Here is a 14,670-nt window from a genome sequence, read left to right on the forward strand (position 1 = left end):
CCAGAATTGTACACAGTATTCAAGGTGCGGTCTCACCATGGAGCGATACAGAGGCATTATGACATTTTCCGTTTTATTCATCATTCCTTTTCTAATAATTCCCAACATTCTGTTTGCTTTTTTGACTGCCGCAGCACACTGAACCGACGATTTCAATGTGTTATCCACTATGACACCTAGATCTCTTTCTTGGGTTGTAGCACCTAATATGGAATCCAACATCGTGTAATTATAGCATGGGTTATTTTTCCCTATATGCATCACCTTGCACTTATCCACATTAAATTTCATCTGCCATTTGGATGCCCAATTTTCCAGTCTCACAAGGTCTTCCTGCAATTTATCACAATCTGCTTGTGATTTAACTACTCTGAACAATTTTGTGTCATCTGCAAATTTGATTATCTCACTCGTCGTATTTCTTTCCAGATCATTTATAAATATATTGAACAGTAAGGGTCCCAATACAGATCCCTGATGCACTCCACTGTCCACTCCCTTCCACTGAGAAAATTGCCCATTTAATCCTACTCTCTGTTTCCTGTCTTTTAGCCAGTTTGCAATCCACGAAAGGACATCGCCACCTATCCCATGACTTTTTACTTTTCCTAGAAGCCTCTCATGAGGAACTTTGTCAAACGCCTTCTGAAAATCCAAGTATACTATATCTACCGGTTCACCTTTATCCACATGTTTATTAACTCCTTCAAAAAAGTAAAGCAGATTTGTGAGGCAAGACTTGCCCTGGGTAAAGCCAGGCTGACTTTGTTCCATTAAACCATGTCTTTCTATATGTTCTGTGATTTTGATGTTTAGAACACTTTCCACTATTTTTCCTGGCACTGAAGTCAGGCTAACCGGTCTGTAGTTTCCCGGATCGCCCCTGGAGCCCTTTTTAAATATTGGGGTTACATTTGCTATCCTCCCTTTGATTTACCCTGAAGTCTGATGCATCTGCTTTTCAATGCGCTATAAGTCTTTGGACCTGATGTGTTTGGTAATGCCCACAACAGACCCTTCAGAGCCCTCTTCTAGTCCTACTTAGAAAGGCAGACAGGTCTGGTAAGAAAAAAATGCTACCTAGGCCTTTACAGCCTATCACCATACACGCATACCGTGTCTAAAACACGGGAACTAATTGAAAGGTGCCACAAATTGTTTTTCTTTTCTGTGAGTACTAAAAAAAAAAAAAAAAGCAAAACCGTATTGTACTCCATATGCTAAAACATAAAATATACTTTTAAAAATGTTTTTGCACTTTCTTTTTCTCATATGACCACCGCCAAATGTTTTTTGTTTTTTGTTTTTAAAGCTGCACACAGTTTTTTGTATATTTTTGCTCCTGTTTTAAAAGCAGTTGGGGCAGCTGTGGAGGTGGCTGGAACCTACACATCTACTTGATCTTGGATGAAAGAAAACGGAAACAGTCCTTGGCATATCTGTTCCTATGGGAGCGACTCTCGAGGCAAGCCTCAAAAACCAGCTCTTGGGCACGTCAGCTCGAGCTAGGATTTGTATCGACCAGCTCAGCCTTTCCTGCTTTTACCGTTTTCCTCTTCTCCCCTCCATTGAGTCTTCACAGATCCAATTCCCGTCCCGCTGCCGAGGATGGGGGCGCTAAGGAAGGATGTCGAGGAAACCCTTTCCTTACGCTGCTTGTCGAAGGAAATCAGCGTTGGCATTAAACTTTAGCCAGATAATGAGTCTGTCGTGAGACTTTTGTATAATTAAAATTGTTTTTATTAAATTGTATGTAATCCTTTGTTCCTTGTACAATTCATGCACAGCTTCTGAGAAAACATTTTGGGTTTTCACTCCTTGCTGCCGTGAAATATTTGATATTGCGATTATTTCTGGAGCACACAACCACAGACATCTTGAAAAACATTTTAGTTGTCTGCCGTTCAGCCAGCTGTTTGTAACATCTTATCTCTTTTACAGATGAATGCCTCTATCTGTGCAGCCGTTGGTGGATCAAACTAGTCTAACCAGTTTGACACCTGCTCAATGTCCTAAGTCATTTTTTTATTATATCTATCAGATCTATAGCTTATTTTACTTTTTTTTTTCAGTTAAATAGAAAGTTTCTCGCTTATACCCAGCTATTAGCAAAATCCATTTTTATTAATTTTTGCTTTATATCTTTCCCATTCCTCAAGAATCAGTTGTGATGTTTATCCTACTATGTCCATTACAAAGGTATAGCACAGTGCACAGCTGTAGGAAAACAGAACAATCCAAGCTGCTATAGATCCCCACACAGAAATGATTGTAAAACTATACTAATACATGTTACAAAACAGCTGATGAATAGAATAAAATCCAACAATTAACTCATAAAATTGACTAAAAATTGTCCAAATATCAATAAAATATTTCAAAACAGCAGATACATCACATAATACCCAATAATTAAAACTGCAATCAATCAAGAAAAATAAACTTAGAAAGCCCCCTTTACTTACCCTCTCCAGCAACTCTCCTACTCCTTTCCCTTCCAGGCCAATAGCACTCACCAGAAGCAGAAGTGGTTGCTGAAGCTCTGTCCTCACAGTCTTCTTCCTTAGGGCCCACACATGCAGTCTCTGTCTCACACAGACCAGTCACCTCCCTAACCAGTCTCTCTTCCTCACACACACACACACACACACCAGTCACCTCCGTGACCAGTCTCTGTCTCTCACACACACACCAGTCACCTCCCTGACCAGTTTCTGTTTCTCACACACACACCAGTCACCTCTGTGACCAGTCTCTGTCTCTCACAGAAACGCATCACCTCCGGCCAGTCTCTCTCAATTACACAGATGCTTTCTCACATACAAGCTCTCAATCACACACAAATGCTCTTGCTCCCATTCTACCACACACCCACACACACAAGCTCTCACTCACGCATCCAGGGATCCATTCTACAATACACACACAAAGCTGCCACACACGCACTCATTCTACCACAGGCACACAAAGCTGCCACTCACACACACACACACACAAGCTCACGTGGAGCCTCTTCTCATTGCTTGGCCCAATAAGCCTGGCCTGACCTCCGGCAGCAGCACTCCCCTACCAACTGCATTGGCCAGTCCGCCCCTGGAGAGAAGGGAAGCACAAGTGGGGCAGTGGGACAGCGGGAGCTGCGACACACTGCTGTGTTGCGACACACCGGTTGAGAATCGCTGCTCTAGGTCAGGGGTGAGCAAAATTTTTTGAGCCATGGGCCCCCTACCGAAGTAGGTTTATATCATACACACATATATATGTATGTGTGTATATTTTATATACACTCTCTCTCTCTCTCGTATTGATAGGTAAGAGACTTGACACATAGGATTCCTGGCATGGTGTTAAAGTCTCTCATCAGTCAATTAGTTGTTGAACCGTTTGCCAATGACCATTAAATCCCACTGTCAGCCAGAATCTCTAAATTCCAGTTTTGATTCTCTTCAGGTTGCTGAAAGGAGCAATCAGAGACACTGAGGGGGGATATGATAGAGGTCTTTAAGGTCATGAGAGGTCTTGAACGAGTAGATGTGACTCGGTTATTTACACTTTCGAATAATAGAAGGACTAGGGGGCATTCCAGGAAGTTAGCAAGTAGCACATTTAAGACTAATCGGAGAAAATTCTTTTTCACTCAGTGCACAATTAAGTTCTGGAATTTGTTGCCAGAGGATGTGGTTAGTGCAGTTAGGGGTAGATTTTTAAAGTTATGTGTGGGCGTAGATTTGTTCGCGCAACCCGGTGTGAACAAATCTACGCCCGATTTTTTAACATGCGCGCGCTGCCGGGCGCTTATTATAAAATTCAGGGCCGGCGCGCCCAGGGGGGTGCACAATTGTGCGCCAAGCCTGCTTCCGTTCCCTCCGAGGCCGCTCCGAAATCGGAGCGGCCTCGGAGGGAACTTTTTTTCCAGCCCCCCCCCCACCTTCCCCTACCTAACCCACCCCCCAGCTCTAACTAAATCCCCCCCTACCTTTGTTAACAAAGTTACGCCTGCCTCAGGCAGGCGTAACTTGTACGCGCCGGCAGGCTGCCGGTGCGCCTTTCCCTGGCCCAGGGGCTGGTTCGGAGGCCTCGGCCACGCCCACGGAATGTCCCCGGGCCGGCACCACACACATAGCCCCACCCCCGGAATGCCCCCGAATGTCGCGTCGCCTGACACGCCCCCCAGACACGCCCCTAAGCAAAGCCCCGGGGCTTTGCGTGCACTGGCGGCCTATGCAATATAGGCGTGCCGGCGCGCAGGGCTTTTAAAATCTGCCCCTTAGTGTAGCTGGGTTCAAAAAAGGTTTGGATAAGTTCTTGGAGGAGAAGTCCATTAACTGCTATTAATCAAGTTTACTTAGGGAATAGCCACTGCTATTAATTGCATCAGTAGCATGGGATCTTCTTAGTGTTTGGGTAATTGCCAGGTTCTTGTGGCCTGGTTTGGCCTCTGTTGGAAACAGGGTGCTGGGCTTGATGGACCCTTGGTCTGACCCAGCATGGCAATTTCTTATGTTCTTAAACACACACTTGCTCCCTTTGTCTTTTTAGCACACACTTCCTCTGGCTTTCTCATATATACACCCATGCTTTCTCTATCTCATATATACACACAGTCTCTCTGTCATGCATTTCCTCTGTCTTTCATACACACACATGCTTTCTCTCTCACATACATGCATGCTTCCTCTGTCTCACACACAGACACTCTCATGCGCTCCCTCTGTCTCTTTCATACATACACTTCTTGTCTCTCTCATATACACACACATGCTTCTTCTGTCTCACACACTCACACTCGTGGCTTCCTCTGTCTTATTTACACACACTCACTCTTCCTGTCTCTCTCACACATGCACCAACACACATGTACACCCTTCATCTGTCTCCCTCTCATACACTTTACAGTGTAGCTCATGTTTTGAAGTTAATGAAAGTGTTAGGAGTTTTTTGTCCTTCATTTGGATTTTTGGCCTACTCTTAGGACCCCAGCACACCTTGCTGGGGGTCTGAGTTGGGTTGGGGATTTGCCCTGCTTATCTACTCCCTGGTGGGTAGGGTCTTCATCCCGGGAATATTTTGGGCTTGAAAAGACTTTCATTTGTAGGAAGCCTGATGGAGCCCTGCGCTCCGCCTGGGCTCAGGGCACGGGGAACTCTGCGTATGGGGCTGCCCAGGTTAAGGAGGACCTGGCTCTCCTCACCCTCAACGAGGATGGAGGAGGTGGGTTACCTGATGCCAAAATCTTCCAGTATTTCCCTCAGTTTGGGAAGAGGATTTTTGCAAAAATGATGGGATGAAATTTTGGTTGCCTCTCTTCCTGCCCATCAGAAGGAACAACCAGAGCTGCTGTTCCAGAGTGGATCCCTCCCATCAGGAATTGGCCTAAACCAAGACAATACTGACATTCAGCTAACTGGGAGCAAAGAAATAATTGAGGGCACTCATCTGGGGAGAGAGAGAGGTTGGGACTCTCTGTGCGGACAGTACTGTTCCATTTTTACCAGTTTTGAAAAGGGGTTTTCCATCTTAGCCCCGCCCTGGAGAGTGGACGTCTCCCTGGCCCTGGTTTAAAGATTCCTACACAGATTGAGGAAAAAGACTAACAGATCAAGAAATCCTGTGGTGCTGTGAATTCAGTTTAATTGTGCCAATCGTGCCTGATTTTTTGCAACAGTAAAGATTTTTCATTTTGGACACTAACCAAGTGACTGCACAGTGACAGTACAAAGAGTCACCCCTAGCACGCTGGGCCTTGAAAGTGCAGTCTAACACCCCCCAGTAAAGGATTCTGGCCCTGGGGAAAGGAGAACCACGTTAATAAACCAGCCCGGAGAGGCTAGTAACACATTCATCGGAGTGCAGCCCCCAAACTGGGAAGACAAGCCGCACAGAAGAGCTGAAAGAAAGAAAAGGGGCAATTTTCCAACTGCCTGCCCTGCTGCAAAGTCCACCAATACGTTTTACCTGTGGTCCTGGCGCCAGATTGAAAATTGCCAGGAAGACATAGCAGGCAGAGGCAACTGCGTTGGCACCAAATTTAGTTTATTTATTTATTTATTTAGAAATATTTGTTACTTGATCCTCCTACGTTCAAAGTGAGGTATAATAAAACATTTAAAAAAAAAACCCCCAAAACAATAAAAACAAAATAATGATGTTGTGGCATACTACACAAACATCAATCTATGTGATGGTAATATTCGAGCATCTGAAGACCTGCAGCCAGCTGTGATGTTCAACCAACGCCCGTATCTGCGGTAACAGAAGATAAATAAATGTTTGGGCAGGGCCTGCAGTAGCTCCATCCCTTGCATGGATTTCCTCGGTAGCAGGAGGTCTGTGCAGAAGGAGGAGGCAGGGCCTGGAAGCATGCACCAGCTCTTGGGCCCTATGCTGTCATCTTTCTTCTGTTGTTGCTGGCTGAGGTGAGGAGGGAGAACAAGGATCGGTGCATGAAAGGAGAGTCCAGACAGGGGCAGTCTGGAAAGACCCCCTTTCCCCCAAGGTGCAGTCTCTCTTCCTCCTCGTGCGTACTTTTAACCAGGTGAAGGGCAGACATTTTTTTAGATGGCCCTTTTACCAATACTTTCCTGGGTGTTATTGCGCAAGGTGTTGCATCTGGCCTTAAATCAGGACCTGCTCGGTTCGGGGCTGGCATGCTGGGTGTAGAGCAACAGAATCGCTCTGAGAAATTCAATCCCAGGTTACTGATAGCCTAAGGTATGGCTCCATCTCTGAGGTTTGGGATGTTGGGATGCCAGGAAGGCGCTTCCAGCATTTAGACAACTCAAAGACCAAGTGGTGGTGTGGGATCTTAGTGGATGACCTATGAGCTCTTAATCCTGATGTTGTGTTATGTGAAGTGAAAGTCCTAAAGCTGTGTGTTAATCCTGTAAGTAGAAGTTGTCTCTCAAGTATTCATTGTGTTTGTCTATGGAAAGGAATTACTGTGGAACCTGACCTGAACTGGATTTAAGCTTTGCCCCCCCAACTGTGAATATTTATTTATTTATTTTATTTTATTTAAAGCTTTTTTATACCGACTTTCATGATACAAATCAAATCGGTTTACATGGAACAAAGATCTTAACAATAACATTAACATAACATATTTGCAACCTTGATTGATGTTACCTGTTTGTTTATGCCTGCAGTACATTAGAAGTCAGGGAATGTTTATGTTGTTGCCTCATACTGTTAATAAACCAGTATTGAGACCTTATCCTCAGCGTGGCTTATACTGTACAGTTTATTCCAGGTTTAAATCATTCCTTCATAACCGATCACAATGAATCCAAGTAGCCTCTGCCACCTCAGCCTTGTCCCCCATCACTACTGGGGTCCCTCAGGACTCGCCACTTTCTGCAGCCCCTTATGCCTCTCTGCTCCTTACTGTCCACTCTCAGCCTTTCATATCATCTTTACGCTGATGACATCCAGTTTTTCTTTCCTTTAAAATCCACATGGTCTGCAACTGCTCACTTCGCTTCCTTATGCTTCTCTAGTATCAGAACCTGGCTCTCACACAATTAACATTTCCGTAAACCTCCAGAAAAATGAAATAAGTTTAGGTAGTTTCTCTCCTTACCAAATTCCATCAACTTTCACATTTGACATTCATGTGCTACCCATTGCACATAATGTACGTGACTTAGATGTCATCCTGGATTCCACATTAACCATGAAATCCCAAATCAAATCTGTCATTCAAGCCTCTTTCACTAAACTCAGATTACATCAACACAGAAAATCCCTATTGGAACCCTTGGATTGTTGCACAGTCCCCCAAACGCTAATTCTAACAGGCATCAATTACTGTAATTATTTATACTTGGGACTTCTTCAATGCACACTCGGAGCCCTACAGCTAGTTCAAAATTCTGCTACTCGTCTGCTCACTGATACCAGTCTACATGAACATACCACACCTATTCTTCATTCACTCCATTGGCTACATGTCCAAGGCAGAATACATAGAAACCCAATGCCAGAAAAAGACCAAATGGCCCATCCAGTCTGCCCATCTATCCAATTAATTTAGCATTATAATTCTCATCACTTCCTTAGTGATCCCCTGTATTTATCCCATGCTTTCTTGAATTCAGATACTGTTTTGCCTCCACTACTTGGGAGGCTGTTCCACACATCCACCACCCTCTGTAAGGAAATATTTCCTAAGATTACTCCTGAGTCTACCCCCTTTTAACCTCATCTCATGACCCCTCGTTCTAGGCCTCCTTTCCATTGAAAAAGGCTCACCTTCTCTGCATGAAAACCTTTTAGATATTTAAATGTCTGTATCATATCTCCCCTATCTCGCCTTTCCTGTAAAGTATAAACGTTTAGATCTTTAAGACTAAGTTTATCCCCATATGCTTTAGAACGAAGACCACTGCCCATTTTAGTAGCACATGCTGGACTGACTCCATCCTGTTTATATCCTTTTGAAGGGGCGGTCTCCATAATTGTACAAAATATTCTAAGTGAGGTCTCACCAGAGTCCTATACAGGGGCAATATCACCTCCCTTTTTCTGCTGACCATTCCTCTCCCTATGAAGCCAAGAATCTTTTTGGCTTTTACTGTCACTTTATCTACCTGTTTGGCCTCCTTAAGATCATCAGATACAATATAAGATGGCCGTCATAATTCATAACCTACTCAATGTCACCTTCCCATGGATCAGCTCATCCCTACACCTCTATTTTCCAACTAGAAATCTCAGTTCCTCTAAGAAACATCTTACTTGATGTTCCAGCCACTAAGCATGCTTGGCTGGCAGTCACACATGAATGCACATTCTGTCCCTCTAACTCCAAGAAAGCCTTGAAAACTCATTTATTTATACAGGCATTTTTGGAATATTTCTCTCCCGATGTAGTGTCCTCTAGCATTTTATGCAGCATTATTGTGTGTCTTGAATTGTAAGTTACTTTAAAAGTGTATATGTCTTTGTTGTTACCCACCTCAAACCTTGGAAGCACCGGATAGAAATATTCTTAAATGAATAAATAAATACTTAAATACGGTCGGGGCTTCCAACCCGACACTGGGTAAATGGCTTTGTTTGGGAATAAGAGAAAACCTGAGACAAACTGGACTGCAGCCTCTGGATTAGCAGAAGTTATCTGCCTGCTTCTGCTGCTTTGCCCACCTTTAAAGACGTTACATGCCAGCTCCCTTATGTTCCTCTGTTTCCAGACGCTTTAGAACAGGACTTCCCAAACCTGTCCTGGGGACCCCCACAGCCAATGGGGTTTTCAGGATATCCACAATGAATATGCATGAGATAAATTTGCATGTGCTGAGTCTCCATGATGTGCAAAATTTATCTCATGCGTGTTCATTGTGGATATCCTGAAAATCCGAATGGCCGTGGGGTTCCCAGGACAGGTTTGAGAAGCCCTGCTTTAGAAATATTATTCTCTGGTTATGATATGGTCCTAAACTGTAGCTATATCAAAAGGGTGAGTTTTGTGCATGCACTGTCCTTATGCCAGGGACAGCCTGATGATACACAAACTACCTGGAAGTCAGTCTGTCACCCCCTGGAACTGGTAGCATCCTCACCATGTCCCCTCACAAGTGTTGGACAACTACAGAAAAACAAAGTTATATTTTTTCCTAACTTAGAACGTGATCTTCAAGCAGCTGGGTCTATGTAGCTGCAGAGTCTCCAAACAGGATGCTAACCCTGATGCGTCGGGCAGCTATTTACACGTGGCCCCCATGTTTTCAGTCAGTCTCTCTGCCTCTTTGTTTCTCACTCTTCTTTCTAAAAGCTTCCAGAGCATCTGAGTTTGCATGTTAGTAATTTAATAATAGATCTCACCTGAACGGTTTTACTGAGGTTTTGTAAAATTCCTCTGAGTTTAGCATGTTAAATAGGATGTTCAGCTGCAAGAGAATGGAGAAACATTTTAGACAACGTAATTTCTTCTGTTTGCATCATTATGACATTTCTCTCCCCCTTTATTTTTTTTGTTTTTTTTACAGATCGCGCATTCTCTCAGGACAGAGATCTTCGGGGCAGAATGAGAAGATAACCTGCAGTGCGGCGTGAGAGGAGGTCCCATTCAGTGCAGCTGCCTTGGAATACTTGACTCCATAGAGGGGAGATTCTGGATGTTTTCACCTCATCCCAGGGCTCTGTGCTTCTGCCCCCTTGATTAGATTTTGATGACTTGGTGCTATTTGAACTTGGTGACTTCGTTTTGCACTTTTCTTCTAAAAGTTTAATGAGAGAGGAGTTGCGGTTTCTCAGTTCTTTGTTGACGTTGAGGATGATGGAGCGGAAGGATCTCGGGACCCAGCAGCGGAGCTGGGGAACAGCCAGATGGCAAACTACACAGGAAAGATGAAGCATGAACCAACCATAGTACAAGGCCCTTCTATTATCCATTTATTTAATACATCATGAATACATATTCACCTTATCCCTCTGTGCTTGCCAAGATCCTGCTGCAGCTAAGCTCTTGCTGTAAAACGCATAGTGTGATTCAGTTTCTGTGAGTTCTGTTCACTTAAAATCTAGTCCAAGCCATCCCTGCGCTTCTAGAGACTTGACTCCCTTTCACCATGAGTCAGAATAGCAGTCCAAGCCCTCAGCTAGTGGATTCCCCCCAGCTTAACAAAAGTAGCCCACTAAACGTGGAGAGCCCCCCGCCAGAGCAGACTTGGGTTCTGAATTCGCTCTCCCCCTCCCGAAAAAGCCTGCTCCCTTCCCTGGGGTCACCGCTGCCAGGGCTGGCCACAGCATGCCTGGATGGGGACTGGGAGAGTCGGGAGGAGCTGCGCCTGCGGGAGCTGGAAGAAGCACGAGCCCGGGCAGTGCAGATGGAGAAGACCATGCGGTGGTGGTCGGACTGCACCGCCAACTGGAGGGAGAAGTGGAGCAAGGTGCGGGCGGAGCGCAACAAGGCGCGGGAGGAGGTGCGGCAGCTGCGGCAGAAGCTGGAGACCCTCACAAAGGAGCTGACTGGCATCAAGCGAGAGAAGCAAGAGGTCTCCAACGAAAATGAGCAGCTGCGGCAGGAAATGGCTCAGCTGAAGGGGGACGAGAAGGAACTGGACAACCGCGTGACATCCGAGAAAGAGAACGAGGAGTCGCTGGAGGAGAAGCCAGTGAGAAACTCTGGGTCTGACAAGTTCTGCAAAAACAAGGTGATGTGGAGCAGGACCGAGCGGAAGCAGTAAGGAGAAGCAGGGGGCGGGTGGAGGAGAAAAGGCAAGAAGGGTCCTGGAAATAAATGGCTAGTCAGAAAGAAGCTATTTGGGCTAAGGTGGTGGAATATATCTAACAAGACTGTTAAATATAGCAGTAAAAAACAGTTCAGCTATTCCCAATAAAAACGCTAAAAGTTTTGAATGCAAATACTAAATACTTAGAAAAGTAGCGGACAGGGACGTATATTTTGTTGTTGGAATTACTGAGGCTCGGTGGGATGGGTTTCATGACTGAATAGTAAAAATGGCAAGCTATCTATTATTCAGAAAAGAGAACAGCCATGGGTGCGAGGGAGCTCGCTGCCTTCATATGTCGCCCGAGAATCATTGGGGATATGGGAAGAGAAATGGAGGAAGAGAGGCTTTCTGGGTGAGAATCGGGAGCAAGACGAATGAGACACAAGGAGTTGGTGCATGTTATAAGCCACCCAATATTGTGGAGGAGAACGATCTTCAATTAATTTAAAGTTGGGAGAACAGCACAATCTCGCTGGCTAGTACAAAGGCTTTGAAAATTGCGCCATGGAGACTGGTTGAGTGTAGCTGCCTGTTTCCAGCAGCCGGCGATTATTTTAGCCACTCTATATACAGGTGTTTCGCAAGGTAGGCTTGGGATCAGGGCATACACTGAAGCTTCAGACGTGTTTATGGTTGCACAGGAGCAAAGTACATGGGTGCTTTTCTACCCACATAACCTGCGGCAGATCTTCAGAGAGAAATTATGCAGATTGTTTCCCTGTGAAAATTTGCTAAAGTTACACAGGTACGAACGTAGCCGCCTGTTCTTTGCTGCTAGGGGACTTATTGAAAATGGCCCCAATAACGAGGGGAGCGGATTTGAAATACTCATAAATTCATTGAGATAAGGAAATGAGATAATCAGCAGGTTGGGGGTCAAGGTTTCTGCATATTGACAGGGATAGCAGTACCAGGCACCTCTGAATAAAATTAGCATGAACGACTGCCTAACCAAGATAGCAATGACCATCAAGAATACTCGGAGAAGCTCCAAAAGCAGGTAAGGAAATAATGGTGATCTTACATGTCATCCTGCAGACGGGGTAAGTGTATATCCTGGGCATGACACAAACACAACATTTCTTGACTATGTGACTGCTTTTTTTTAAAAGTGAAAACCTACAGGATGTGAAACTTTTCTTGATGTAGGGGTTTAGTCAGCCCCAGTGGTTTTGGCCTCCAGAAGGAAAATGGCCACCAAATATTAGGTCTTCCTCTATTATCTACTGTTGAAAAAGGGAACAGTCAGCCATTATTCGGTGTGGGGTGTTTTTTTTTTCAAACTCAAAAAGTTATTGGCAAGGGCATGAATAAAGGTTTTTGGAGCAAGCAGGAGGCAGAGCCCAGCGATACTTTCAGTGGCTGGGTTTATCTCCACCCACCTCCCGCAAATGGCTATTTGCCCACCTAGCTCCACACAGCTTGCATTTGCCTCCCCTAAAACCTTTACCCTAAATGTATTTACTCTAGCTCAGAGCAGGGGTAAGTCTGACTGGCCTTCCCTTTTATCCACATAGCACTTACTGTTTCCTATAGGAGGAAAAACATATATATATATATATATATATATATATATATATAATTTTCTTTGCCTCTCATGGAAAATCATGGGAGCCAACTTGTACCACATTATTTTTTTTTTTACTTTATCCAATTCCAATGGAAAAAAAAGTCTCAGGAAAAAACTGCAAAAAAACACACCCAATTTACAGCTACTTCTGACCGTTTTTAAAGATACTGTGCCACAATGGCTGCGACGCATTGCAGTGTTGACCGTCCCTACCTGCTGCCCGAGCATGTCGTCACACTATTTACCTGTGTTTCTATCCCCGCCCCCTCCCCCTCCCCCCCCAACCAGCCCCTCACCATCCGCGCCTCTTTCTCACAAACGCACTATTGGCATCAAACCTATGCACTTGCACTCCCATTTCTGAGCTCATACCCATCGTTCAGGTGCAAATACCACTTAGCAGAGAGGAAACTACCAAATGTCAATTTAAAAACAAAAAAAAATAATTTGTATTTAACATTTTCTCTGTTGACAAGCAGCCATGAGGCTGGATGATGTCATCCGACGGCGGCAGCAAGGCCCCATCTCTCCTGAGCTCAGTGACACTTTAAAGGTGAATTCTAAAAGCCTGATGTGCACATTCATTAGGGGATGTGCGAATATGTCAGGCTCGCGCGCACCAAGCAGATTTTAAAAGCCACCCGGATACATGCGTAAATGCCGCAGCGCGCACACCTCGGGCGTTTTCAAAAAGGGGCAGGGTGTGAGCGGAGCATGGGCGTTTGTTGGGCGTGAAGCCAAGATGCATGAGTAAATACTTATGTGATCCGGCGCGCACCCTGACACGTAACTTTACTTCCGCTATGGATGCCATGTAAGTTATAAAAAAAAAAAAGACAAATAGGCAGATAGGTGAGGTTTTAAGTGTTGGGAGGAGTGAATGCAATTAAACCAGTGAGGTTTGGAGGACCTATCTCTTAACTGGGCAAACTGGGAACAATCTGGTAAAACTGGGAATGGCATCGGCATGTGCCCCTTTTAAAATTTCCAGATTTACATGGAAGAAGCGGCATTTGTGCACACTTGTGCGTGCCCCTGGGCACAGGCCAATGAACGCATGCACATGTGCGCCCACACGCTGGTTTGAAAGTTACCATTTTACTGAGCATGTGCAGGAGTTCTCATGCGCACGTGCTGACTCAGTCTTCCTTCATCTGCGCTACCTCATGGACGTATCCCATTCTCTCTGTAAAGTTTTTCTATCCTTGAGGCTTAGTGCCTCCTTGTTTTTCTGCCTTGTTGCTCATAGTTTTTTTCATCAATGCCTTGGCAGCTCCTCCAACTGAACTTTTAAATTGTAAGCTAAAAATAAAAAAGAGAAACATTTTCTGGAGACAGCACCCGTTATATAGTCTTTGTGATAAATCTGCTAGCAATTTTGATTGACTTTTTGATTAGATGGAATATGCCTGCAGAGGAACATCCGATCAAAATATTGAACAAGTTTTGATGTAGATGGATTTTGTCAGATTTACTGAATGAAATAGTGTGGTTGCTATTTTGGTTCATTTGGATATGTAGAAGTAAAGGTCAACCAACAAGTGGCAGGTGCTAAATTTTATTGAACTAACTTACTGTAATATGCTTGCAACAAGCTCTCGACAGTTATGTGCCTTTCATCAGGTCAGTGCAGAAACTTTTTTTTTGTAATAAGTGATTTCTATTATGTTAAACAACAGATGTATAAACTCACCAACAACAACATACACATTTTGTAAACGTGCATAACCGTTTAAGTCACATCGTTTCTGAACGTGACAGAATATGGTATTTATTCTGAGATCCAGTAAGAGAGATCACAGCCACAAAAATATCCTACGTTGTAGCGGTTTCTGACCTCTAGTGGTTAAAGTCCATTACTGTTCT

At 44.4% G+C, this 14,670-nt stretch overlaps 1 protein-coding gene across 2 annotated transcripts in view; it reads left to right on the forward strand.

The window, feature by feature from the left end:
* CCDC102A (coiled-coil domain containing 102A) overlaps positions 1-14,670 on the forward strand; it is a 129,846-nt gene that overhangs the window by 54,886 nt on the left and 60,290 nt on the right. For both annotated transcript variants that reach the window (XM_029608927.1, XM_029608928.1), the window contains exon 2: positions 9,987-11,153. In XM_029608927.1, the coding sequence (XP_029464787.1) occupies positions 10,569-11,153 (585 nt within the window). In that variant the 5' untranslated portion in view covers positions 9,987-10,568. The remainder of the gene's footprint in view (positions 1-9,986; positions 11,154-14,670) is intronic.

Source organism: Rhinatrema bivittatum, chromosome 7 (genome assembly GCF_901001135.1).
Source record: "Rhinatrema bivittatum chromosome 7, aRhiBiv1.1, whole genome shotgun sequence".
Classification (NCBI taxonomy): Eukaryota; Metazoa; Chordata; class Amphibia; order Gymnophiona; family Rhinatrematidae; genus Rhinatrema; species Rhinatrema bivittatum.